We start from the raw sequence: 26906 nt of genomic DNA on the forward strand, positions 1-26906 counted from the left end.
CTAGCTATTGCCTGGATAATTGTTAGCCTGAGATCTCTTTGCGACATATTGTCTATGTTGATAGATGTTAGCTCTGTTGCAGAAGGTCCATCTTCTGTATTTTTCTTCTGTTGGGTATTCCTCCTCCTTGTTATGTAGTGGGAGATGACTGAACATATGTAGCTGGATGTATTGACCGTGGTGCCGTCAAGGTGCACCCTGGAACACTTCTGAGCAATCAGGTTTCCGCACCCAAATGAGAGACAAAAAAAAAAAAAAAAGAAAAAAGAAAAAAAAGAGAGAGAGAGAGAGAGACAGGAAAGAAATAAAAGATTAAAGATAAGGTTCAGCCCAAATGGGCCCCAAGGTAATATTTATGAAGTAGACAAACAAAAACAGACGAACAATAAGAACTGATAAAAGTATATGAGAAGAGGGGGACAAGATGGTGGGGAAGTAGGAGGAGGCGCCTTTTCAACCTGTACCCCAAAGTGAGCTGATTACCTACCAAAGAACTCCGATCACCATGAAATCAGCCTGAGGTCAGAATTATACACGTCTGGATCTCTACAGGGGAAGAAGACGCCAGTGGGTAGGTAAAGCAGAGTGGGAATGGAAGACTGATATCAGAAGATAAACAAAAGGGGGAGGGAGGCACCAGAGGTGACCAGTTGGAAAGTGATACCCCAATACGAGCGAGAGTGCCCTGCGTCTGGGGACCAGCATTAACTTGGAGACTGGTGGAATGCACTCCAAGAGAACAAAGGATCACAGGGGAAATTGTGGGAATCAGGGCGGCTAGGGACAGGGGCTTAAGTCCCCGGTCCCAGGACAGATTCCCCTGGCACTGAGGCAGAGAGAGTGCACTAGAGAAACCAGCTCTTGGTCCCTAGGCTGCCAGAGTGCCCAAGAATGCGAGGGGTCCATTTCCTGTGAAGGGTTGGAGCCACGCTGGGTGGCAGAACGCGTGAGACCTGCTATAGAGCCTGAGATACTCCCCTGAGAGAGGTACAAAGGCCCAGCCTTTGACCTATGATACATACCATTGTTTCAGAACCTAAGACACCTGCAACAAACTCTCCCCCCTGACAGGTGCGCGGAAGGCCCAGCCTGGTGCTTTTGGACCTGCACCCCATTCTCAGAGCCTGAGACCCACGCGGGACCCACAGTCTCCCCTGAAATTGGTGCATGCAAGCTGGGCGCTCTAAGACCCAGAAAGACCAGGCACTCTCAGCCTGGGCCAGAGGGAAAATCTCAGTGTGCGATTGCTGCTTGGAACCTCTCTGGCAGTCTGGAGCTGCCCATACAGCCACCACTGCCATGGGTTTGGGTACAAGCAAAAGATCCTGCATCTCCAGGGACCGCGACTTGGAACCTGCTCTGCCAGCAGCCAAGGGGATCTTATTTAGGCTCTGAAGCCAGGCTGAGGCTCCTCTCTGAGAGGGAGGTCAGGCTGTGATTTGTTTTCCTCTAAAACTACAAAACCCATCAAAAGCGGTAAAGGTGAGAGAAAAAAGAAAAGTGAACAAACATAAAAACCGCCAGAGAACAAAAGCCTAAAAAAAAAAAGTTTCCTCAGACCCCACCCCCTTGAGGGGGGTGGGAGGACTTAACTCAGGGAAGATCATTGACTGAAAACCCATGTGGCAGACCCCTCCCCCAGAAAACAAACCAAGAAAGAAAAAAAAAAAAAAAGAAAAAAAAAGGACTACAAGAGAACCACCACTACTTCATAGGAAAACTTTTATTTTTCACTCATTCCCACTATTCTGGTTCATTTTTGTTTTTTACACCTAGGTAATTATTTTAACCTATTTACCATCACAGCGAGCTGTCCTGTATATCAAATTCCATAATAACCTTCTAACATTAACTTTTTGATACATACACCTATGTTTTTCTTTTGCATTTCTATTTTTTGAGTTCCTTTTTTTTTAATTTTAGTTTACTTTAATCTAGTTTATTCCTTTTAATTTTTATCTTCTAATATTCATATAGAGTTAAACTTCAAAGTAATCCCCTTTCCCCAATCAATACTATTCCTATAGGTAAGCCAATTTTTAATCCCCTTTATCTTAGGAAAGTTGACTTCTTTAACAAATATCTCAAGATACATCCAGGAAGAATCAAATCAACCTTCATCGCACATACTGAGAATTTATAACCACTCTCTCATCTTTTTCTTCGACCAGTGTTTCTGTGTTTTTGTGTTTGTCTTGATAGCATATAAATCTTACACTTGAGGTTTTTTTGACGAAGTTCTTCCTTTATTTGCATATATATATGGTTTTTTTTTTCACATGTCATATACATGTATCATTCTTTTTGTTTGTCTGTTTTTGTTTGTCTACTTCATAAATCCTACCTTGGGGCCCATCTGGGATGAACCTTCTCTTTCATATTCCCTTTCTTTTCTGTCTCTCTCTCTCTATTTTTATTTTATTTTCCTTTTCTTTTGTCTCTCCTTTGGGTGGGGAATCCTGATTGCTCAGAAGTGTTCCAGGGTGCACCTTGACTGCACTACGGTAGATACATTCAGCTACAACTGTTCAGTCATAGCCCACCAAAATGACTAGGAGGAGGAATGCCCAACAGAAGAAAAATACAGAGGGTGGACCTATGCAACAGAGCTAATGGCTATCAACATAGACAATATGTCGGAAAGAGAACTCAGGCTAACAACTATCCAGGCAATAGCTAGGTTGGAGAAAGCCATGGATGACCAAGTGGAATTGATTAGGGCTGAGCTGAAAGCAACCAGACAGGATGTTCACAATATTAAGGTGGTACATAAAGCTACCAGGGAGGAGGTTCACAATGCTCTCTATGAGCTCCAATCTAATCTAAACTCTCTCAAAGCTAGGGTAATTGAGACAGAAGTTAGAATTAGTGATCTGGAGGACAAACAGATAAAGAGAAAGGATCAGGAGGAAGCCTGGAAAAAAACAGCTTAGAAACCACCAAACAGAATCAGAGAAATAAATGATAACATGAAATTTTCCAACGTCAGAATGATTGGAGTTCCTGAAGGGGAGGAGAAAGAAAGAAGTCTAGAAGATATAGAGGAACAAATCCTTCATGAAAAATTTCCCCGGTCTCACGAATGGAACCAGCATTCATGTACTAGAGGCTGAATGGTTTCCACCCAAGATTATAAATTTCAAAAAAAAAATCACAACAACTGATAGTCAAATTGAGGAATTATAATTGTAGGTATAATCTCCTGAAAGCTGCTAGGGAAAAAAGAGACTCCTTGCTTACAAAGGAAAGCCCATCAGAATAATATCAGACCTGTCCACAGAGACCTGGCAAGCCAGAAAGGGCTGGCAAGATATATTCAGGGCACTAAATGAGAAGAACATGCAGCCAATAATACTTTATCATGCAAGACTGACATTCAAGATGGATAGAGAGATAAAGAGTTTCCAAGACTGGCAAGGCTTAAAAGATTATGCAACCACCTAGCCAACACTGCAGGAACTATTAAGGGGGGTTCTATAAAAGAGGAAAAATTCTAAGAATAGAATTGAACAGAAATATAGAGACAATCTACAAAAATAAAGACTTCAAAGGTAACTCCATGTCAATAAAAACGTATCTATCCATAATCACTCTCAATAGGAATGGCGTAAATGCGCCCGTAAAATGGAACAGGGTGGCAGATTGGATACAACGACAGAACCCATCCATACGTTGTCCACAAGAGACCCATTTTGAATCTAAAGATACACCCAGACTGAAAGTAAAGGAATGGGGAAGCATTTTTCATGCCAATGGGCCTTAAAAGAAGACTGGGGTTGTGATTTTCATGTCAGATAAATTAGATTTTAAACTAAAGACTAGTCAGAAATACAGAAGGACACTACATAATCCTTAAAGGGACTATCCACCAAGATGATCTAACAATTGTAAATATATATGCCCCCCAAATGGGAGCAGCCAACTACATAAGAAAACTGTTCATCAAGATAAAATCATATTGATATGAATACATTAATAGTAGTAGATCTTAACACGCCTGTCTCAGAAATAGATAGATCATCGAAGCAGAAAATCAATAAAGAAATAAGAGCATTGAATGAAACATTGGACCAGATGGACCTCATAGATATATACAGAACATTCCACCCTACAAGAAAAGAATACTCATTCTTCTCAAGTGCACATGGAACCTTCTCCAGAATAGACCACATATGGGTCACAAATCAGGACTCAACAGATACTAAAAGACTGAGAATATTCCCTGAACATTCTCAGATCACAATGCTTTGAAACTGGAGCTCAATCACAAGGAAAAGTTCAGAAGGAACTCAAACACCTGGAAGCTAAAGACCACCTTGCTTAAGAGTGCTTGGATCCACCAGGAGATCAAATAAGAACTGAAACAATTCATGGAAACCAATGAGAATGAAGATATTTCGATCCAAAATCTATGGGATACAGCAAAGGCGGTCCTAAGGGGGAAATTCACAGCCAACCAAGCCTCCCTCAAAGAAATTGAAAAATCCAGAATACAACAGCTGTTTCTATACCTTAAAGAACTGGATAATCAACAACAAGTCCAGCCAACGCCACACACAAGAAGGGAAATCATCAAGATTAGAGCTGAGATTGGTGAGGTAGAAAGCAGAGATACAGTAGAACATATCAATGAATCTAGAAGCTTGTTTTTTGAAAGAATCAGCAAGATCAATAAACCATTGGCCACACTAATCCAAAAGAAAAGAGAGAAAGCACAAATTCATAAAATTATGAGTGAAAAAGAAGAGATCACAACCAACACCAAGGAAGTAGAAACAATCATCAGAAGTTAATATCAATAGTTATGTCAATAAGCTTAGCAACCTAGATGAAATGGATGTATTCCTGGAAAACTATAAACTCCCAAAATTGAACCAGGAAGAAATAGACAACCTGAATGGACCAATATCTAGTAATGAGATTGAAACAGTGATCAAAAACCTCCCGAAAAACAAGAGCCCAGGACCTGAAGGGTTCCCTGGAGAATTATACCAAACTTTCAAAGAAGAAATAACACCTATTCTCCTGAAGCTATTTCAAAAAATTGAAGCAGAAGAAATATTTCCAGACTCATTCTATGAAGCCAGCATGACCCTGATCGCCAAACCAGGCAAAGACCCTACCAAAAAGGAGAAATTCAGACCAATATCACTGATGAATATGGATGCTAAGATTCTCAACAGGATCCTAGCAAACAGGATCCAAGAGCCGATTAAAAAGATTATCCACCATGACCAGGTGGGATTCATCCCTGGGCTACAAGGATGGTTCAACATTCGAATATCAATCAATGTGATAGAACAAATTACTATGAGAAGATAGAAGAACCACATGGTCCTCTCAATTGATGCAGAAAAAGCATTTGACAAAATCCAGCATCTGTTCCTGATTAAAACGCTTCAAAGTACAGGGATAGAGGGAACATTCCTGAAGTTCAACAAACCTATCTATGAAAGACTAATAGCAAATATCATCCTCAATGGGAAAAATCTTCCAGCCTTCCTGTTGAGATCAGGAACAAGAAAAGGATGGCCACTCTCACCACTCTTACTCAACATAGTATTAGAAGTCCTAGCAACAGCACTCAGACAACAAAGAGAAATAAGAGGTATCCAAATTGGCAATGAAGAAGTCAAACTCTCTATTCGCAGATGACATGATTCTTTATATGGAAAACCCAAAAGACTCCACCCCCAAACTACTAGAACTCATACAGCAGTTCAGCAACCTGGCAGGAAACAAAGTCAATGTGAAGAAATCAGTAGCTTTCTTATACACTAACAATGAAAAGACAGAAATTGAAATTAGAGAATCGATTCCATTTACTATAGCACCAAGAACCATAAGATACCTGGGAATAAACCTAACCAATGAGGTGAAGGATCTGTACTTGAGGAACTACAGAACACTCAAGACAGAAATTGAAGAAAAGACAAAAAGATAGAAGACCATTCCATGCTCTTGGATTGGAAGAATAAACATTGTTAAAATGTCTATACTGCCTAGAGCAATCTATACTTTTAATGCCATTCCGATCAAAATTCCACCGGTATTCTTCAAAGAGCAGGAGCAAATAATCCTAAAATTTGTATGGAATCAGCGAGACCCCAAATCGCTAAGGAAATGTTGAAAAAAAAAAAACTGGGGGCATCATGTTACCTGATTTCAAGCTTTATTACATAACTGTGATCACCAAGACAGCATGGTACTGGCATAAAAACAGACACATAGATCAGTGGAACAGACTAGAGAGCCCTGATATGGACCTTCAACTCTATGGTCAAATAATCTTCGACAAAACTGGAAAAAATATACAGTGGAAAAAAGACAGTCATTTCAATAAATGGTGCTGGGAAAACTGGACAGCTATATGTAGCAGAATGAAACTCGACCATTCTCTTTCACCGTACGAAAAGATAAACTCAAAATGGATAAAAAACCTCGATGTGAGATAGGAATCCATCAGAATCCTAAAGGAAAACATAGGCAGTAATCTCTTCTATATCAGCCACAGAAACTTCTTTCAAGATATTACCAAAGGCAAAGGAAAAAAAAGCGAAAATGAACTTTTTGGACTTAATCAAAATCAAAAGCTTCTGCACAGCAAAGGAAGCACTCAAAAAAACAAAAAGGCAACCCATGGAATGGGAGAAGATATTTGCAAATAAGAGTACAGACAAAAGGTTGATATCCAGAATTTATAATGAACTTCTCAAACTCAACACGCACAAAACAGGCAATCATATCAAAAATTGGGCAAAAGATATGAACAGACACTTCTCCAATGAAGACATACAAACGGCTATCAGACACATGAAAAAATGTTCATCACCACTAGCCATCAGGGAGATTCAAAGTAAAACCACATTGAGATATCACTTTACACCAGTTAGAATGGCCAAAATTAACAAGACAGGTAACAACATGTGTTGCAGAGAATGTGGATAAAGGGGAACCCTCTTACACTGTTGGTTGGAATTCAATTTGGTGCAGCCTCTTTGGAGAAGAGTGTGGAGATTCCTCAAGAAATTAAAAAATAGAACTTCCCTAGGACCCTGCCATTGCACTCCTGGGTATTTACCCCAAAGAAACAGATATAGTGAGAAGAAGGGCCATCTGTACCTCAATGTTTATAGTAGCAATGGCCACAGTTACCAAACTATGGAAAGAACCAAGATGCCTTTCAATGGACGAATGGATAAGGAAGATGTGGTCCATATACACTATGGAGTATTATACCTCTATCAGAGAGGATGAATACCCAAATTTTTTGCAACATGGACGGGACTGGAAGAGATTATGCAGAGTGAAGTAAGTCAAGCAGAGAGAGCCAATTATCATATGGTTTCACTTATTTGTGGAGCATAACAAATAGCATGGAGGACATGGGGAGTTAGAGAGGAGAAGGCAGTTGGGGAAAATTGGAAGGGGAGGTGAATAATGAGAGAGTATGGACTCTGAAAAACAACCTGAGGGGTTTGAAGTGGCGGGGGTGTGGGAGGTTTGGGTACCAGGTGGTGGGTATTATAGAGGGCACGGATTGCATGGAGCACTGGGTGTGGTGAAAAATAATGAATACTGTTATGCTGAAATTAAATAAATTAATTTTTAAAAAGTATATGAAAGAGAAAAATATATATATATGCAAATAACGAAGAACCTCGTTAAAAATAACCCCAAGTGTAAGATTTATATACTATCAGGACAAACACAAAAACACAGTAACACTGGTGGAAGAAAAAGATGGGAGTGGTTATAATTCTCAGTGTGGGCAAGGAAGGTTTTTTTTATTCTTTCTGCATGTTTCTTGATATCTTTGTTAAAGGACTCAACTTTCCTAAGACAAAAGAGGATTAAAAATTGGTTTACCTATAGGGGTAGTATTGATTGGGGAAAGGGGATTACTTTGAAGTTTAACTCTATATGAATATTAGGAAATAAAAATAAAAAGGAGTAAACTAGTTTATACTAAGCTAAAATTTAAAAAAGAAAAGGAATTAAAAAAATAGAAATGCAAAAGAAAAACTCAAGTGTATGTATCAAAAAGTTCAGTTCAGAAGGTTATTATGGAATTTGATGTACTGGACAGCTCACTGTGATGGTAAATAGGTTAAAAATTTATCTATATAAAAAAAAATGAACCAGAATAGTGGGAACGAGTTAAAAATAAAAGTTTTACTATGAATTATTAGTTGTTCTCTAGTCGTCCTTTTTTTTTTTTCTTGGTTTGTTTTCTGGGGGAGGGAGCCTGCCACGTGGATTTTCAGTCAATTATGTTCCCTGAATTATGTCCTCCCCCTTCAAGGGGGTGGGCTCTGAGGAAACTGGTTTTTTTCAGACTTTTGTTCTCTGGCTGTTTTTATGTTTGTTCACTTTTTTTTTTCCTCTCACCTTTACCGCTTTTGATGGTTTTTATAGTTTTAGAGGAAAACAAATTTCACCCTGGCCTCCTTCTCAGAGAGAAGCCTCAGTATGGCTGCAGAGTCCAAATATGTTCCCCCTTGGCCACTGGCAGAGTAGGCTCCAAGTCGTGGTCCCTGGGGATGCAGGATCTTTTGCTTATACCCAAGGCCATGGCAGTGGAGGTTGTCTGGGTAGCTCCAGACCGCCAGAGAGGTTCCAAGCAGCAATCACACACTGAGATTTTCCCTCTGGCCCAGGCTGGGAGTGCCTGGTCTTTCTAGGTCTAAGAGTGCCTGGCTTGCGCACACCAGTTTCAGGGGAGGCTGTGGGTCACTCACAGGTCTCAGGCTCTGAGAACAGGGTGCAGGTCAGAAAGCACCAGGCTGGGCCTTTGTGCACCTCCCTGGGTGGAGAGTTTGGTGAACGCATCTTAGGCTCTGAAACAATGGCGTGTATCAAAGGGCGCCGGCTGGGCTTTTTTATGTCTCTCAGGGAATGATGTGGGGCATGCACATCTCAGGCTCTATAGCAGGGCTCACGTGTTCTGCCATCTGGCGGGGCTCCCATCCCCTCACAGGAGCCAGACCCCATGAGTTCTTGGGCGTGCTGGCTGCTTATGGACCAAGACCTGGTTTCTCCACCACACTCTCTCTGGCTCAGCACCAGGGGAGGCTGTCCTGGGACCAGGGACTTAAGCCCCTATCCCTAGCCGCCCTGATTCCCACAATACCCCCCCCATGATCCTTTGCTCTTTTGGAGTGCTTTCAACCCGTCTCCAGGTTAATGCTAGTCCCCAGTTGAAGGGCACTCTCGCTCGTATTGGGGGTATTACTTTCCAACCGGTCGCCTCTGGTGGCTCCCTCCCCCTTTTGTTTATCTTCTGATATCAGTCTGCCATTCCCACTCCACTTTACCTGCCCACTGGCATCTTCTGCCCTTGTAGAGATCTAGAGGTATATAATTCTGACCTCAGGCTGATTTCATGGGTGACCGGAGTTCTTTGGTAAGTAATCAGCTCACTTTGGGGGTACAGGTTGAAAAGGCACCTCCTCCTACTTCCCTGCCATCTTGTCCCCCTGTTTTTCTTTTTCAACATTTCAACCTTTCCCTAGCAATCCAGTGTCTCTTCTGGTCCCATACAAATTTTAGGATTGTTTGTTCCAGCAGTTTGAAAAATGCCAGTGGTATTTGACCAGGAATGCATTGAAAGTACAGATTGATCTGGGCAGTATAGATGTTGTAACAATTTTTTTTTCTTCCAATCCATGACATGGAATGATATTCCATCTTTTTGTGTTTTCTTCAACTTCTTTCATCAGTGTTCTGTAATTTCTCAAAGACATACAAATGTGTAGCAGACACATGAACAAAGTTCATCATCATTAACCATCAAGGAAATTCAAATCAAAACCACACTGAGATAACACTTTATAGCAGTTAGAATGGCAAAGATTAACAAGACAGGAAACAACAAATAAAACATAAGGAATAAGATCGAGGTCATTAGGAGAAGGAAAGGCAAATTAAAGTGGGGGAGATCAAAGAAGGAGGTGAACCATGAGAGACAGTGGACTCTGAGAAACAAAAAGGGTTTTAGAGGGGAGAGGGTGGGAGTATGTGTGAGCCTCGTAGTGCATATTAAGGTGGGCACATATTGCATGGTGTACTGGGTGTGGTAAACAATGAATCTTGGAACACTGAAAAAAAATTAAATTAGAAAAAGAAGTTAAAATGCCAGAAATTTGGATAGCATAGAAGAACTAAATACATTCATAGAAACATACAATGAAAACAAATCATGACAAAATAATCTGTACAATTAAATAAGAAGGAAGCAAGGAAATTGAATCTATCATTAAAACAAATCAAAGCAACTAAAAATACTCCTCAAGCAGAAAAGCCCAGGAACAGTTGATTTCACTGGTAAATTTCTCCAAATATTCAAGGAAGAATTAATACCAATCCTCTAAAATTCTTCAGAAACTGGAGGACAATCCAACTCTGAAATCATTTTAGCAATGTAACATTGCACTGATATCAAATTTAGATAAGAACAGAAGAGAAAAAGAAAACTACAAAACTATCCCTACGGGATATAGATAAAAAATTATCAACAAAACACTAGCAAATCAAATTCAACAACACATTTAAAGTATAATACCAATGATCAAGTAGGATTTATCCAGGAAACTGAAATGGTTCAGCATTGGCAAATCAACATATGTAATAATGTGTGTTAATAGGCAGAAAAATAAAAACATGTAATCTCAACAAATATAGAAAACATTTGACAAAATACAAAATCTTTCCTAGATAAAATCCTCAACAAATTGGGTATAAAAGGAAATTAAGCCACATGATAAAGGCTATATAGAAAATAGATAGAGCTGGGGCACCTTGGTGGCTCAGTAGGATAAAGGTTCTGCCTTTGGCACAGGTCGTGATCCCAGGGTCCTGAGATCAAGCCCCACATCAGGCTCTCTGCTCAGCAGGGAGCCTACTTCCCTTCCTCTCTCTCTGGCTGCCTCTCTGCCAACTTGTGATCTCTGTCTGTCAAATAAATAAATAAAATTAAACAAAAAAGAAAATAAATACAGCTAACATTATGCTCAATTTTTAAAAATAATAAATTATCCTTTAAGATCAGGAGGAAGACAAGGTTGCTAATACTCCCCGCCCTATTCACCAAAATATGAAAAGTCTTGGTTAGACCATTGAGACAAGGCAAAGAAATGAAAGGCATTAAAATTGGAAAGTAAGATGTAAATTATTTCTTGATGAAGTGATAATATATGTAGTAAACCCTAGAGACTCAATCAAAAATGTATTGGAACTAATCAATGATTTCAGTTAGTTTGCAGGATAAAATGAAAATGCAGATATCATATGTGTTTTTAAACACTAATGTCTGTAAAATAAATTTTTAAAAAATCCTTTTTACACTGTCACCCAAAAAAATAAAATAAAATATTTAGGAATTAATTTAACAAGGGAGATTAAAGAATGCTCAAACAAAACTATAACATTTTGATTAAATAATTTGAAGAAGATACAATCATATAAAAAGATTTTCCATGTTCATGGATAAGAAGGGCAACTATTTAAAAAGCACCTAGTAGCTATACCATCTATAAATTCAGTACAATTCCTATTAGAATTCATGGGGCACCTGGGTGGCTCAGTGAGTTAAGGCCTGTGCCTTTGGCTCAGATCATGATCCCAGGGTTCTAGGATCCAGCCCCACATCAGGCTCTCTGCTAGCAGGGATCCTGCTTCTTCCTCACTCTCTGGCTGTCTCTCTGCCTACTTGTGATCTCTGTCTGTCAAATAAATGAAGTCTTTAAAAAATAAATAAATAAAATTCAAATAGAATTCCACTGAAGTTAAAAAAAATCCATCTTAGTTTTCTATGGAACCACAAAATACCCTGAATAGCCAAAACAATCCAGATAAATAAATATAAATAAACAAATATAGATAGATAGATAGATAGATAGATAGATAAACTCGATGAACCAAACTTCATGTTTTCAAGCTATACTACAAAACTATCGTAAACAACAGAGTATAGTACTGGAATAAAAATATACACTAGACCAATGGACAGGGTCAACAGCTCAGAAATAAACATCCACATATAAAGTCACATATGACAAAGCACCAAGGGTAAGCAGTGGGGAAAGGGTAGTAACTTCAACAAATGGTGCTGGGAAAACTAGGTAACCACATGCAGAAGAACACAATCAGACCCCTATGTATACCATTTATAAAAATTAACACAAATGGATTAAAAACATAAATATGAGAACACAAGGCCAGAAAATAAAAAATATAAAATATATATTCCTAATATATAAAAAAATATAAATATTATATATATATATATATATATATATATATATATATATATATTCCTAAAACAATCTTCCAAAACTGAGTTAGGAAGAAATAGAAAATTTGATGTGATTAATTGCTGATATATAGATATATAGATAGATATAAGATGTAATGATAAAAATATATTTAATATAGATATATAGATATATCAATATCAATATTGATATGATATAGAGATATAGTATGTCTCTATATATCTCTATACCTTATATCAATATATCTCTATATATCTTATATCTGTATGCTAAGATATATAGAGATATATAGGGATATATTTACTATATCTCTATATCGATATCTATATCTCTCTTATATATAATATATATTTCTTCATCTAAATATATCTATATATCTCTCTATCACTATATATCTTATATTGCTATATAAGATATATAGAGATATATTTCCTATATCTCTATATTGATATCTATATCTATGTTATATATAATATATATTTCTTATATCTTACATCTTATTGTATATCTCTGTATCTCTATATCTTATATATAATATATATTTCTCATATCTTATATCTTATTATATATCTTATTTCTTATATGTATTTGTATGTGTATATATATATATACACACACAGACAGACGCACACATATATTTCTGCTAACTCTTAATCTACTGATGAAAATTTAGAGTGCTACCATATCTTGGCTATTGTTATTAATGCTTCAATAAACAGGAATTCATGTATCTTTTTAAATTAGTATTTTTGTTTTCTTTGAGTAATTAGCGAATATTGGAATTATCTGATCATATAGTATTTCTATTTTTAACATGGGGGACAGGAGATTGGACTGAAGAGATGAATGGGAATGGGATGTATAAAATTACCATTATGATAATACAAGATACAACATAACAAGGATAGCCAAATAGCCATCACTATTAAAATAGTGATGTATGGGAACAGTTGGTAGCTACAATTTTGGTGAGCATAATATTATATATAAAATTGTCAAATCACAATGGTGTATACCTAAAACTAATGTAACATTGTGTGTCAACTATAGTTTAAAAAAATAATGAGGAATAAATTGAAAAAGGAATACAACCTCCTAATGAATGTCTGAGACTAACTAGCTCTACAGGTTAATTCTACGAAACATTTAGAGAGAAGTTAATACTTATTTTAATGATTTCAAAAACAGAAGAGGAAGTAAAACCTCCATATTCATTAAATCAAGCCAACATTACCTTGATAGCAAGACATGACAAAGACACTACAAAAAATGAAACTATAGGCTGATATCCCTGATAAAAACAGATGCAAAAATCCTCAACAAAATATTAATAAATCACAATTAACAATGTATTAAAATGATCATTCACCATGATCAAGTGGATGGAAGGATTGTTCAATATTTTCAATTCAATTAATGAGATACACCATATCAAGAAAACAAAGAATAAAAATTATATAATCATCTGAATAGGTACAGAAAAAGCATTTAAAAACTCATTCATATCAAAAACATGCATTCATAATAAAGACTATACAAAGTGGTTTTAGAAGAAACATGCCACAACAGAGCAAAGGTTATATAATAAAACAAAAGAAAAGAAAACAAAAAAAGTAAGCAATGACAACAACAGAACAGCTGACATCATATTCAATTGTGAAACACTGAGCTTTTTATCAAAGATCTGGAACAAGACAAAGATATCCACTTTGCCACTTCTTTGCCAACACAGTACTGTAAGTCCTAGACAGAGTAATCAGAAAAGAAAAAGAAACATAAGTTATCCAGATTGGAAAGGGATGAGTTCACCTGCTGTCAATTGCAGACATTATAATACCATACATAGAAAACTCTAAGGAGGACATGTATCACATGAAGCACTGGGTGTTGTACATAAACAATGAGTCTTGGAACACTGCTTCAAAAACTAATGATGTATTTTATAGTGACTAACATAACACAGTAAAAAAAAAAGAAAATACTAAAGACTTGAACAAAACACTGTTAGAAGAGATAAATGAATTTATTCAATTTGTAGGATGCAAAGTTAGTAAAGAGTACCAGTTGTGTTTCTGTACACTAATAAAGAAATATCAGAAAAAGAGAAATTAAGAAATCTATTATATTTGCAATTGATTCAAAGAGAACAAAATACCTAGGATAAATTTAACCAAGGAGAGGAAAGATCTATAATCTGAAAACTATAAAACATTGGTGAAAGAAATTAAAGAATACACAAACATAAAAAGATACTACTACAAATGCAATCTGCAGACTTAATATAATCCTTATGACAATACCAATAACATTTTTCTCAGAACTATAACAAATCATTTGAAAATTTGTAAGGAAACACAATGACCTTGAGTAGCCAAATCAATCTTGAGAAAGAAGAACAGAGATGGACACATCACTTCTTTCTTATTTTGAAATCCCAGATTTCATCATATACTACAAATCTGTTGTAATCAAGAGTATTGAACTAGTACACAGATAGACACATAAATCAATGAGTTATAATAGAAAGCCCAAAATAAACCCATGCTTATGTGGCTAGTTAATCTATAACATAGAGGAAAGAATATATAATGGGGAAAAGACAGTTTCTTCAATAAAATATGCTTGAAAAATTGGACAGCTATACTGAAAAGAATGAAATTGGACAACATTCATATACAATATTAAAAATTAAGTCAAAATGGATTAAGATTTAAATGTGAGACATGAAACTACAAAACTCCTAGAAGATAATATAGGTAGTAAGTTTTTTGAAATCATGCTCCATATCACTCGGCATCAGGGAAATACAAATCAAAACCACAATGAGATATCACCTCACACCAGTCAGAATGGCTAAAATCAACAAGTCAGGAAATGACAGATGCTGGCGAGGATGCGGGAGAAAGGGAAACCCTCCTACACTGTTGGTGGGAATGCAAGCTGGTGCAGCCACTCTGGAAAACAGCATGGAGTTTCCTCAAAATGTTGAAAATAGAACTGCCCTATGACCCAGCAATTACACTACTGGGTATTTACCCTAAAGATACGAATGTAGTGATCCAAAGGGGCACGTGCACCCGAATGTTTATAGCAGCAATGTCCACAATAGCCAAACTATGGAAAGAACCTAGATGTCCATCAACAGATGAATGGATCAAGAAGATGTGGTATATATACACAATGGAATACTATGCAGCCATCAAATGAAATGAAATCTTGCCATTTGCGACATGGATGGAACTAGAGCGTATCATGCTTAGCGAAATAAGTCAAGCAGAGAAAGACAACTATCATATGATCTCCCTGATATGAGGAAGTGGTGATGCAACATGGGGGCTTAAGGGGATAGGAGAAGAATAAATGAAACAAGATGGTATTGGGAGGGAGACAAATCATAAGTGACTCTTAATCTTAGAAAACAAACTGAGGGTTGCTGGGGGGAGGGGTGTTGGGAGAAGGGGGGTGGGGTTATGGAATTTGGGGAGGGTATGTGCTTTGGTGAGTGCTGATTCACAGACCTGTACCCCTGGGGATAAAAATACATGTTTATAAAAAATAATAAATTTAAAAAATATTTTAAAAAATAAGCATTGGCAAGGATGTGGAGCGAAAGGAAGACTTGTACACCATTGATAGGAGTGGAAATCAGTGCAGCCACTGTGCAAAATGCAATGGATGTTCCTCAGGAAATTAAAAATAGAAATGGCATATGATTCAATAACTTCAATATTAGGCATTTACCCAAAGAAAACAAAACACTTATTTGAAAAGAATTATGAACATATTTACAGCAGGCATTATTTATAACAGGCAAGATGTAGATGCAGTCTAAGTGTCCATCAATTGACAGATGGCTAAAGAGGGTGTATACACAAAACATGCATACACACACACGCAAACACACACACACTGAAATATTACTCAGACATGAGAAAAGGATAAGTTCATGTCATTTAAGATAACATAGATGAATGTAGAGGGTATTATGCTAAGTGAAACCTATTAGACTGAGGAAGACAAATACCCTATAATTTCACTCATAAGTAGAATCTAGATAAATGAATAAATATAAGTAAATAAAAATAAATGCAGAATAAGAACTATAAAAGTAGAGAAGACACTGATGGTTGTCAGAGGGAAAGTGAGTAGGGGTTGGACAAAACCCCTACTGTGAAATAGTGTGGTATAGAGGCTTTTAACTGTGGAATGAAAACATCACAGAATAAAAGGCACAGCATAAGGAATACAGTCAATGATATTTTAATAGGTAGGTAATTATGGCTACACCTGTGGTGAACATAAAATAATGTATAACTAGTGAAATCACGAGGTTGTACACTTAAACCTAATCACATTGTCTGTTAATTATACTCAAATTTATAACAGTTATTAATGAATACATAAATGAATAAAAATAAGAATGTGTATATATAAATAAATAACAAATCAAATGAATTCTATAAGGACCCATTATCTAAGTACTATCACTTTTGTGTTTAGAGTACAGATCATAGCAATTTGGAGAAACACAGTTGAATCCATGGTATAGAGCAAGGGCACACTAGGGAAATTAAAATCCAGAGATCCTCTGGATTTTGGTGAGATATTGGTGGCAGAATCTGAGCTAAGACAATGGGACACCCTTCTATGATGGAGTACCCTTCTCTTTATACTTGAACCATATGGGAAATATGTGCTATCCTTCACATTTACTTTTGCTTTTTGGACAGAGTTCAAGGATCCCAGTTCAGGATTGATGCTTTCATCAGAGGCATATTAACAATTCCTCTAAACCAAAAGACAGACCTGCCAGCAGATGTTTTGAGCTCTTCATGCCATCATATTCCTTGTGGGCAAATGTCAAACTTCTCTGTACCTTTATACTGGAAGGAGACTACATGTTTATTGAACTTTTCATTCTTTCCAGATGTTCCCCATGCATTCCATCACATGATACACATGTACTGTGCTATAGGAAACAACCTGTGTGAATGGCATCCAAGAGACCACTTCATTCTGACTTTTGATGGAATGGATCTAATGGAGTGTACCTTACATGATTGTGTGCACTTATTCCCCTTTCCTGACAGAACTGAAGTACTTCTTCTTCCTGCTAATAGGAGTGTAAGCATTAAAGAGAGATCTTGATGTAATGAGCACTGGGTGTTATCACAACTGATGAATCAATAAACTCTACCTCTGGGGCATCTGGGTGGCTCAGTGAGGTTGTAATCTCAGGGTACTGGGATCAAGCCCGTGTTGGGCTCTCTGCTCAGCAGGGATCCTGCTTCCCCTTCTCTCTCTCTGCCTACCTCTCTGTCTACTTGTGATTTCTATCTGTCAAATAAATAAATAAAATCTTAAAAAAAAAACCCTCTGCCTCTGAACTAATAATACAGAATATGCTAATTGAATTTAAATTAAGCAAAAAGTTGTGAACACTGATCTTGGTTGAGGAAAACTCCCTAGTCTATGGTCATGATACCTTCCTGGCATCAGGCCACATTCAAAAATTCTTCTGTGGGGGCCCTATTGCAGTAACACATGGAAGGGCCATCTCAGAAATCCACCCAGGGTAAATAAGAACTTGGTTGGGTCTGATTCCCAGTTCAACATCTCCCTGTGCACAATTCTGCTTCCTTTATTCCATGGGTATGGATCCTTAGAGTACTCCCCTAATAAACTTCCTGCATGCCAATAGTGTTCTTACAAGTGTGCCTCTTTGGATTGCTTTTAAAAATTATGTTTCTTTATTTTGCTTCCTTCTTGCTATTTTGTGGCTTCCTGTATCTGATGTTTGGCTGCTAAGGTGTTTTTCATGCAGCCTGTCTATTTGTAGTCTGGAATCTACTCCATCCCTTCCTGCTTGCAGGGGGAGAGTGGTGGCAATACTTTCTTTTGCTAAAATTGAGGTCTGTTACAACTTCTTTATGGATTCCCAAAATTATGCTCACACATGTATTAAATAGTCCTAAATTAATCTCAATTTTGTCACCTAGGTTCATTGTAAGTTCATTGTAATTTTCTTACAGGCTTCTAAGTGGTATGTAGATTTCCTCCACTGACATGAGGCTTTTCTGTTCCTCATTTTCCTGTCCCCTGAGAATCTACATTACATTTGATCTATGTAGCACAGTCAATTGCCCCATCAGATAGTGGCACCCTGTTTTACTAGAGCATTGACAGCACTTTTTCCTGATGGAGCACAGATATCAAAACACAAAAATATGAATGTTTACTGAAAATTGTATTTTAACTTTTGCTGCAAGTTTTACTTGTAACTTGATATACTACCAGTCTATAATGTACTTCTCAGAATTAGCTAGGAGCCTGTAGTTTTGTTCAGAAAATAAAGCTTGACTTAATCTAGATTTCACTCAGGTGGTAAATTATGCTCTAAATCAGAGTAGGATTAGTCACTGTGATAAGATTCAATATCCAAAGGCAGAAGTCTAACAAAATTTACAGTATGCTTACTCCCTAAACAAATGACAGTTCTTATAGTGCACATGGATTAAGCAATTATACTATCTCACATTTATACAGAGGCAGTGTTTTCTATCAACCATTGCATTCAAGAGATCTTTTTTTTTTTAATTTTACAATTGTGGAATGTCATTGTTATACATTTTTTAAACTTTTTTTTTGTTTTTGTTCTTGTTTTTCTATATAGTAAGTTAACATACTTACTAGTGTAATATTAGTTTCATTTTACAGTTGTGGAATGTCATCCTTTTTTAAAAAAAATCTTTTTTTTCTATCAAATTAGTTAACATAGAGTGTAATGTTAGTTTCATGTGTAGAATGTAGTGATTGAACACTTCCATACAACACTGGTGTTCATCACAAGTGCACTCCCCAATTACCATCAGCTATTTATGAATATATTCTTAAGTAAGCCAAGGCAAATGGAGTGGTAAAAATGTCACCAAAAATCAAGGTTTACTAGGAAATTGAAAATACATAGTACAAAAAATAGCAAAATCTTTGAAAAGTACCCATATGAAACCGAACAGTTAAGTGCTTGACACAATAAATGCATTCTGCTGTTCTTGCTATAATCATAGATTTTATGATTCACCTTTAAATATCAAATAAAATAAAATAAAATAGTAAAATAAAATAAACTCATAAGGGTCCAAGCTTATAACACAACCACCAAATTAAATTTAGAGAGAAAAATGGTGAAATCCTATCATGGGCTTGATCATTTTAGTTACTATCTTTAACAGAAATTATCTCTCAATAACGCACTCTGTAATTTGCTCCATCAAAGTTCTAACAAGTAGTGAAAGCATAACATTAGTTCTCTCCTAGTGTACTTTTAAAAAATATTTTATTTATTGATTTGAAAAAGATTAAGTGAGAGAGAGAGAGAGAAAGAGCAGGAGTAGAGGGATAGGGAGATGAGAAGCACACTGCCTGCTGAACAGGCAGCTTGTTTCCAGGCTGGATCCCAGGATCCCAGGATCATGAAATGAGCTAAAGGCAGATGCTTAACTCACTGAGACACCCAAGTGCCCCTCTACTAATGTACTTTTAAATCATCCCTTTTTATGGGCATTATTTACTTATATTTTGATCTTAATTATAGATGATTTTTGTATTTTAAATTTAATGAATCACAACTTTCTGAAAGAATGTGTAATCTGTGAATATTTAAAATCTTTGAAAATTAAATATTTTGTCATCCCAAGATTCAGAGTTATGCAGGTCTGCTATACTAATAAGATATTATTTTTAGCAAAATATGTCAATAGACCACACCCCTTAATAGGGCACTCTAGACAATGATATGAGTGAGTTTGATGCTGTCAGACTATAATATGTTTCCTCCTCACAACGAGATGCATTAGGATGACCCTGCTTAGAAGGGACAGATATCCAGCTTGTTGAAGTCATCATTTTTATCTATGTAAGTAGGTCATAATCACCTTTGATATTTAGTAATTTGTTTGTTAGTCTGAACTCCACAAAAATCCGAAGTACATTACTTTCTCTGTGTAATTTTCCAAATAAAATTGTTTGTTGATCTATGCCATAATATGAAAAACTAAAAGGTATTAAAGGTATTAAAGCTGATGTAGCCATCAGGTTAAGTCTCTTGCAGTAACTTGTCAATTCAGTCTAATAAATTGTTTTGCTGTTATTATTTTATTTTTAATGGAACATATTGATTAATCACCCTGGTATTTTGAGGGAAACAAATTATAATTTTTAGGTTAAGTCAGAACAATGGGGGTTAGAAAAATATAGAAGGAAATTATCAGAATCCACTACATTTTCTGTGATTACACTATGAAAAAAAGGAGTATATATTAGTGCCTTCTATTATATTGAAAATATGTTATTTTAGGATTCAAGTAAAGATACCAAAATTTAAGCACCATCCTAAGTAAAACACTGAAAAACATAAGAAATGATCTCTTTTTTAAACCAGGGGACAAAAGAAAATTCAGAATACTAAATTCAGAATACTAAATTCTAAGTATTGAGAATTCTCAGTATTGATCTTTCATTCTTCTAATTAATACCATTTTAGATATTATATTTTAAGGATAATTTAATTACTCATTTTGATTTTCAACCATTTTGTTTGCATAGTCAATTAGGAATTAGTAAGTTTTCTATCATATTAATTAGTGAACACAATTGTGTCTCTTGTATAATATGGAAATTATACTTGGGAATTTTGATATAACACATAATTTAATATTGCAGTCCTTTGAAAAATATAATTTCTACCAATGATATTATTTGATTAACACCTTTATGATCTTACTAATAAATGCTATAAACAAAATAGCATATTGAAAAGACAATTAGATTGGGGATGATGGATTGCTTTTATACATATATTTCACCTTAAAATGATACCTCAATACATACAAAGCTAAACACTAATAATTCCAAATTTAAAAAACAACAAAAATTATAAACCTTACAAGAAGCAGTATTTACTAAATGTAATAATAATTTTGCTTGTTGTAGTGAGTCTTTAAAACATACATCTCTCTTGCATACTTGTAAAGGAAAAAGAAGTAGCTCAAATTACTATATTATTAAGGTATATCTGTTGACATTATACAAATTTAAACAATTATTAACAAAAATTCCATTAAATTTATCCTTTAAGTGAATTACAGCAGCCCAACATCCACAGGTGGAATGAATTAATAAAGAAAATGTTGTGTATACATACGAAGGGATACTATTCAGTTAAGGAAGGGAATTCTGACATGCTATAGTTTGAACAAATGTTGATGACATGATTTTAAGTGAATAAGCCAAATATAAAAAAGACAAATTCCGTATATTTCCACTAAACTAAAGATCCTATAATAGTCAAATTCATAGGGCCAGAATAGCAGAATGGTGGTTAGCAGTTCCCAGGGACAGGGAGAAACAGGAAATCATTGTCCTGGGTTATATATTGGTCATAGTTGCAGAATAATGTGACTATACATAATGCCACTATAGTGACAGTATATTTAAAAATGGGTAAGATGATAGCAAAACTTATTTTAAGAAACTTACTCAACACTCTGCAATTATTATATTACAGATTGACATTTAAGCAAGTTCTAAATTTTGCCATTTTTCATAAGAATGAGAGTTTAGAATAGAGAAAATAAGAAGCTTCCAAGTCAAATAAATGAGTTTGGAGGATTTTGAGATCCTTCAAGAAGGCACTAGAGAGACCCATAATTAAGGAATTCAAATGGTTCCTAAGTGTGAAGAGTGCAAATATTAACAGATTTGAAGTTGTGGAGATAACAAAGTTTTGAGAAATGTAGTGTATATCTATAGAGAGAAGTGTTTCTTTTTTTAAAAATATTTTATTTATTTATTTGACAGACAGAGATCAAAAGTAAGCAGAGGCAGGCAGAGAGGGGGGTGGGAAACAGACTCCCTGCTAAGCAGAGAGCCATATGTGGGGCTTGATATCAGGACCCTGATATCATGACTTGAGCTGAAAGCAGAGGCTTAACCCACTGAGCCACCCAGGCACCCCTAAAAGTGTGTTTCTATGTTTAATTTTGAAACAACCAACTAAAACCCTAAAGTAGAATTCTGTCAGTACAATCATGATGCTGAAACAATGGAGTTAGTGACTGAGGGAGCTTTTTGCAATTTCTGTGTCTTGATTTGCATTCCAGTACAGGAGGCATTTGTAAATTGGGTGCAAATCAAATGACCATGGAAGAGAGGGATTCCTGTCATGCCATTTCAATGAATCAGACCACATCTTTGAGACTGAATCAGCATCTTCATCTCCTCAAGTATGATACGATTAATTCAACAACCTAGAGCAGTTTCACTACTAGCAGATCAGTGAAGAGAATGCCTTCAGATATTTAGATTCTTTTGAGGCTGAAGAAAAATAAACTTATCTCTATACTGGGTACTAACAAATTTATTTTCTCTTATTTACCAAAAGAAGATTGTGTCTCTGAATTTGAGGGGAAACATCATTACACACTTTATACAGTTAATAAAATGTTGAATTTGGTATTATTGTCTTGCACTGGGAACATATTTTGAGAAAGTAAGATAATGAAAACTATATCATCTATTTCTTCATTTGCAGTGTTGCTCTTGTTTGAAATCATGAACATTTGGAACACCACGACAGATTTCATTCTCCTAGGACTCTTTAATCACACAGAAGCCCATCTATTTCTCTTTGTGATGGTTCTCACAATTGTCTTCACCTCTCTACTAGGCAATGCCCTCATGATTTTTCTGATTCATCAGGATGTCCGGCTTCATACTCCCATGTACTTTCTATTGAGCCAACTCTCCCTCATGGACATGATGCTAGTCTGCACCATTGTGCCCAAAATGGCAGCTGACTACTTGACTGGCCTGAAGTCCATTTCTCCTTTTGGCTGTGGGTTGCAGATCTTCTTTTTCATCACTTTGGAGGGGAGCGAGTGTTTCCTCTTGGCATCCATGTCCTATGACCGCTATGTGGCTGTTTGCCATCCACTGCGATATGTTGTTCTCATGAGCTGGAAATTATGCCTGAGAATGACTGTGGGGTCTTGGTTCCTGGGGGCAGCTGATGGCCTCATGCAGGCTGCTGCTACCCTGAGTTTTCCATTTTGCCATGTGCGTGAGATCAATCATTTCTTCTGTGAGGCTCCTACTCTGGTGCGTTTGGCTTGTGCCAACACATTGGCCTTTGAAAATGTCATGTATATCTGCTGTGTATTAATGCTCCTGGTTCCATTTTCTCTCATCCTGATTTCCTATAGTCTTATCTTTGCTGCAGTTCTCCAGATGCATTCTAGAGAAGCCCGCAAGAAGGCTTTTGCTACATGTTCCTCACATCTCTCTGTGGTGGGACTCTTTTATGGAGCTGCTATTTTTATCTATATGAGACCCAAATCCTACAGGTCAGCTAACCATGATAAAATAGTGTCAGTGTTCTATACTATCTTCACTCCTTTGTTGAACCCCATCATCTATAGTATGAGAAACAGTGATGTCAAGGGAGCCCTGAGAAAGTGTATAGGTCAGTGCGTTACCTTAAATCATGACTAAGATGACATTGATTTGTCCCAAATTTCAAGGTTATACAAAAAGAATTGTGTGAATTTTTCTAGGGAATAGTTATATATGCATTATATCTATAACTGCTACTATTTTATTTTGAAATTCAGACAGAACTATATATTTTGGATCTTTTTATATATAGTAATTTTTATGTATAATAATTATATTATTTTAAAAATTTTCTTGACTTTTTTCTTTTACAAGTTATTTATTTATTTATTTATTTTTCATTACAATATAAAGATTTTTAAATTTTTTTTAAAGATTTTATTTATTTATTTGACAGAATGAGATTACAACTAGGCAGAGAGGCAGGCAGAGAGAGAGAGAGAGGAGGATGCAGACTCCCTGCTGAGTAGAGAGCCTGATGCGGGACTCGATCCCAGGACCCTGAGATCATGACCTGAGCCAAAGGCAGCGTCTTAACCCACTGAGCCACCCAGGTGCCCAAGATTTTTTTAAATTTTATTTTATTTTTCAGTGTTCCAAGATTCATTGTTTATGAACAACACCCAGTGCTCCATGAATCTCAGTTAGTCAACAAACTGTGTAATATTCATTTCAAATGTAGAATTTAGCAATTCAACACTTACATACAATGCGCAGCACCTTATCCACCCACAACCTAAATTCCCTCTGATAAACATCCTTTAATAAAGTGAAAAAATAGCCTATGTATTTGAAGTAAATAAATAATTGAGGAATATACATCTAGAATACCTGAGTAACACATAAAACTCCACAACAAACACATTAAAACATGTGTGAAATATTTAAATACCCATTTCTCCAAAGTATATATATACAAATGCCTGATAAGCATATGATGAGACAGTCATTTGTTATTAGGGAAATGCACAAAAAATCACAATGAAATATTCCTTTCATCCATTATGAAAGATGTTATTAAACTTTAAATAGTAGTAATAACAAATGCTGCAAGAATATGGAGAAATTGGAATCTTAGTGCATTCTTTCTTTTTTTTTAATTTTATTTATTTATCAGAGATAGAGGGGAGAAGAGAGCAAGCACAGGCAGACAGAATGGCAGGCAGAGGCAGAGGGAGAATCAGGCTTCCTGGTGAGCAAGGAGCCCGATGTGGGACTCAATCCCAGGACGCTGGGATCATGACCTGAGCCGAAGGCAGCTGCTTAACCAACTGAGCCACCCAGGCATCCCACATTCTTTCTTTTTCTCTTAGTGCATCTTTGATGGGAATGTAAAATGGTCAGGTGCTATAAAAAGCAGTATGGCAATTCATACAAAAATAGTATGGAAAATTTAACATCAAATTATCATATGATTAAGTAATTATGCTTCTAAATATATACAAAAAATATTTGAAAGGAGAAACTTGAGCAAATACTTGTGCAGAAATGTTTATAGCAGCATAGTTCACAATAGCCAAAGAAGTAAAAAAAAAAAAAAAAAGTGCCTACAGGAGAAAAAAATGCAGAAATTAAAAGTACTGTATATAAACAATGGTTTATTATTTGCACTGAAAATGAATAAAATTCTGATACATCCTACAACATGGATGAATCTTGAGAAAATTTGTCTAAGTGAAGTAAACCAAACAGAAAAGGAAAATATTGTATGATTACACTTTTATTAGGTACTTAGATTAGGCAAATTAATTGAGACAAATAATCATTAGTAGGATTATAGGGTGCAAGTATGGGAATTATTATTTGTAAGGTGAGAAAATTGGTACATTGAAAATAATCTAGAGATTGATAGTTATGATTGAACAATGCAGTTGTTACTGAATTGCACAAAGATTGTTAAAGTTGTGTATTTCATAAGATATACTTTATCATAAATAAGTTAGAAAAGAACCTTTTAAACTAGACTAGTCATACCCCTTCCCAAGAGAAATGTAACACAGACGCAAATACAGGAGACCATACAAAATATAAGAACATTAAGGAGTTATCTGCAATGAAAAATTCATTCTTATATTATTTAAATAGTAGTCCCTCAAAGTAGTACTATCATTTTGTTACCCATTTTAAAATGTAAAACATGTTTTGTAACATAATGGTAATCTCTAACTTAGTGAAAATTCAAAAATAAGTATCTACTCTAAAATAAAGATTACACACAAATTGTGTAGTATTTTAAGAATTTCTGCCTCTGTGTTAATGTAAAATGTATCAAATTCCATTATAATGTATCTAATTTTAAGCCAATGTACAAATTGCCAAATAATTTAATATGCTTACACTTTATTCCTATGCAACTTCTGAGTAACAATATATAACATTTATGACTCCATAAAACTTTAGAGACATAAAAACATTGGAAGAATCTGAACAAGTGTATTTGTTATACCACTGAATTGACCCTTAACACATCTTTAAAAACATGTAACTCCATTATAAGAATTCCTTTCCATTCTTGGCCTGAGGCCATCTTGAGTATTAGTGACTTAAACTGTATCCTTAAAGTCTTAGTTGGCTTTCCCAAGTAAACACACACACACACACACACACACACACACACACACACACAAAGAAAAGGGTTCTTTCCTTTAATGTCTAGATAGAGAACTTGACTCATGGTTGCTGCTGAGTCTTCCTGAAATGCCTAAGATGTCAAGTGCAGGGATAATAGATGAATATATACATCCATTTGAAAAGTATTTAAAGACATATGTTCAGAAAAATGACTTTGTTCATATAATGACAGTAGGACCCCTGTCAGCTATTCAATTCAGTGATTTTGTAAAACTGGAAGATAACAAAGAATACATGTCATAATTGGTTCTTATTTTAATTTATTACATAAGACATGAGACTCTTCTACAAGTGCTTAGAAGAATTTGTTTAGAATTAATTAAGAACTGTTTTTTTTAAACCACTAAAATAATCAGTATGATATCTCTCAACAAGGGGATATCAAAGAAAATTTCTTTTAGTGGAAATAGATTTAAAAAAGCCTGTATGTTTGAATCTTGGAAAGAATTGTTGTTTTGCCTAAAAATGTATCATAAATTAGCAGTGACACAAAAATTGATAACATAGTCACTGGTAATATAATCATAGATATTATCTTTCCTTGATTTA

The 26906-nt window shown here is 35.8% G+C and overlaps 1 protein-coding gene across 1 annotated transcript; it reads left to right on the forward strand.

The window, feature by feature from the left end:
• Positions 1-22832: 22832 nt before the first annotated feature.
• LOC132028078 (olfactory receptor 2T8-like) lies at positions 22833-23825 on the forward strand. Its single transcript, XM_059416727.1, has one exon. It carries the CDS (start codon positions 22833-22835, stop codon positions 23823-23825), a length of 993 nt encoding a protein of 330 aa, XP_059272710.1.
• Positions 23826-26906: the final 3081 nt, after the last annotated feature.

The sequence above is a fragment of the Mustela nigripes genome, chromosome 12 (genome assembly GCF_022355385.1).
Source record: "Mustela nigripes isolate SB6536 chromosome 12, MUSNIG.SB6536, whole genome shotgun sequence".
Classification (NCBI taxonomy): Eukaryota; Metazoa; Chordata; class Mammalia; order Carnivora; family Mustelidae; genus Mustela; species Mustela nigripes.

Bases quoted from the DNA above. Each gene is read 5' to 3' on its own strand.
- LOC132028078 (XM_059416727.1), top strand. From the start codon at position 22,833: ATGAAAACTATATCATCTATTTCTTCATTTGCAGTGTTGCTCTTGTTT.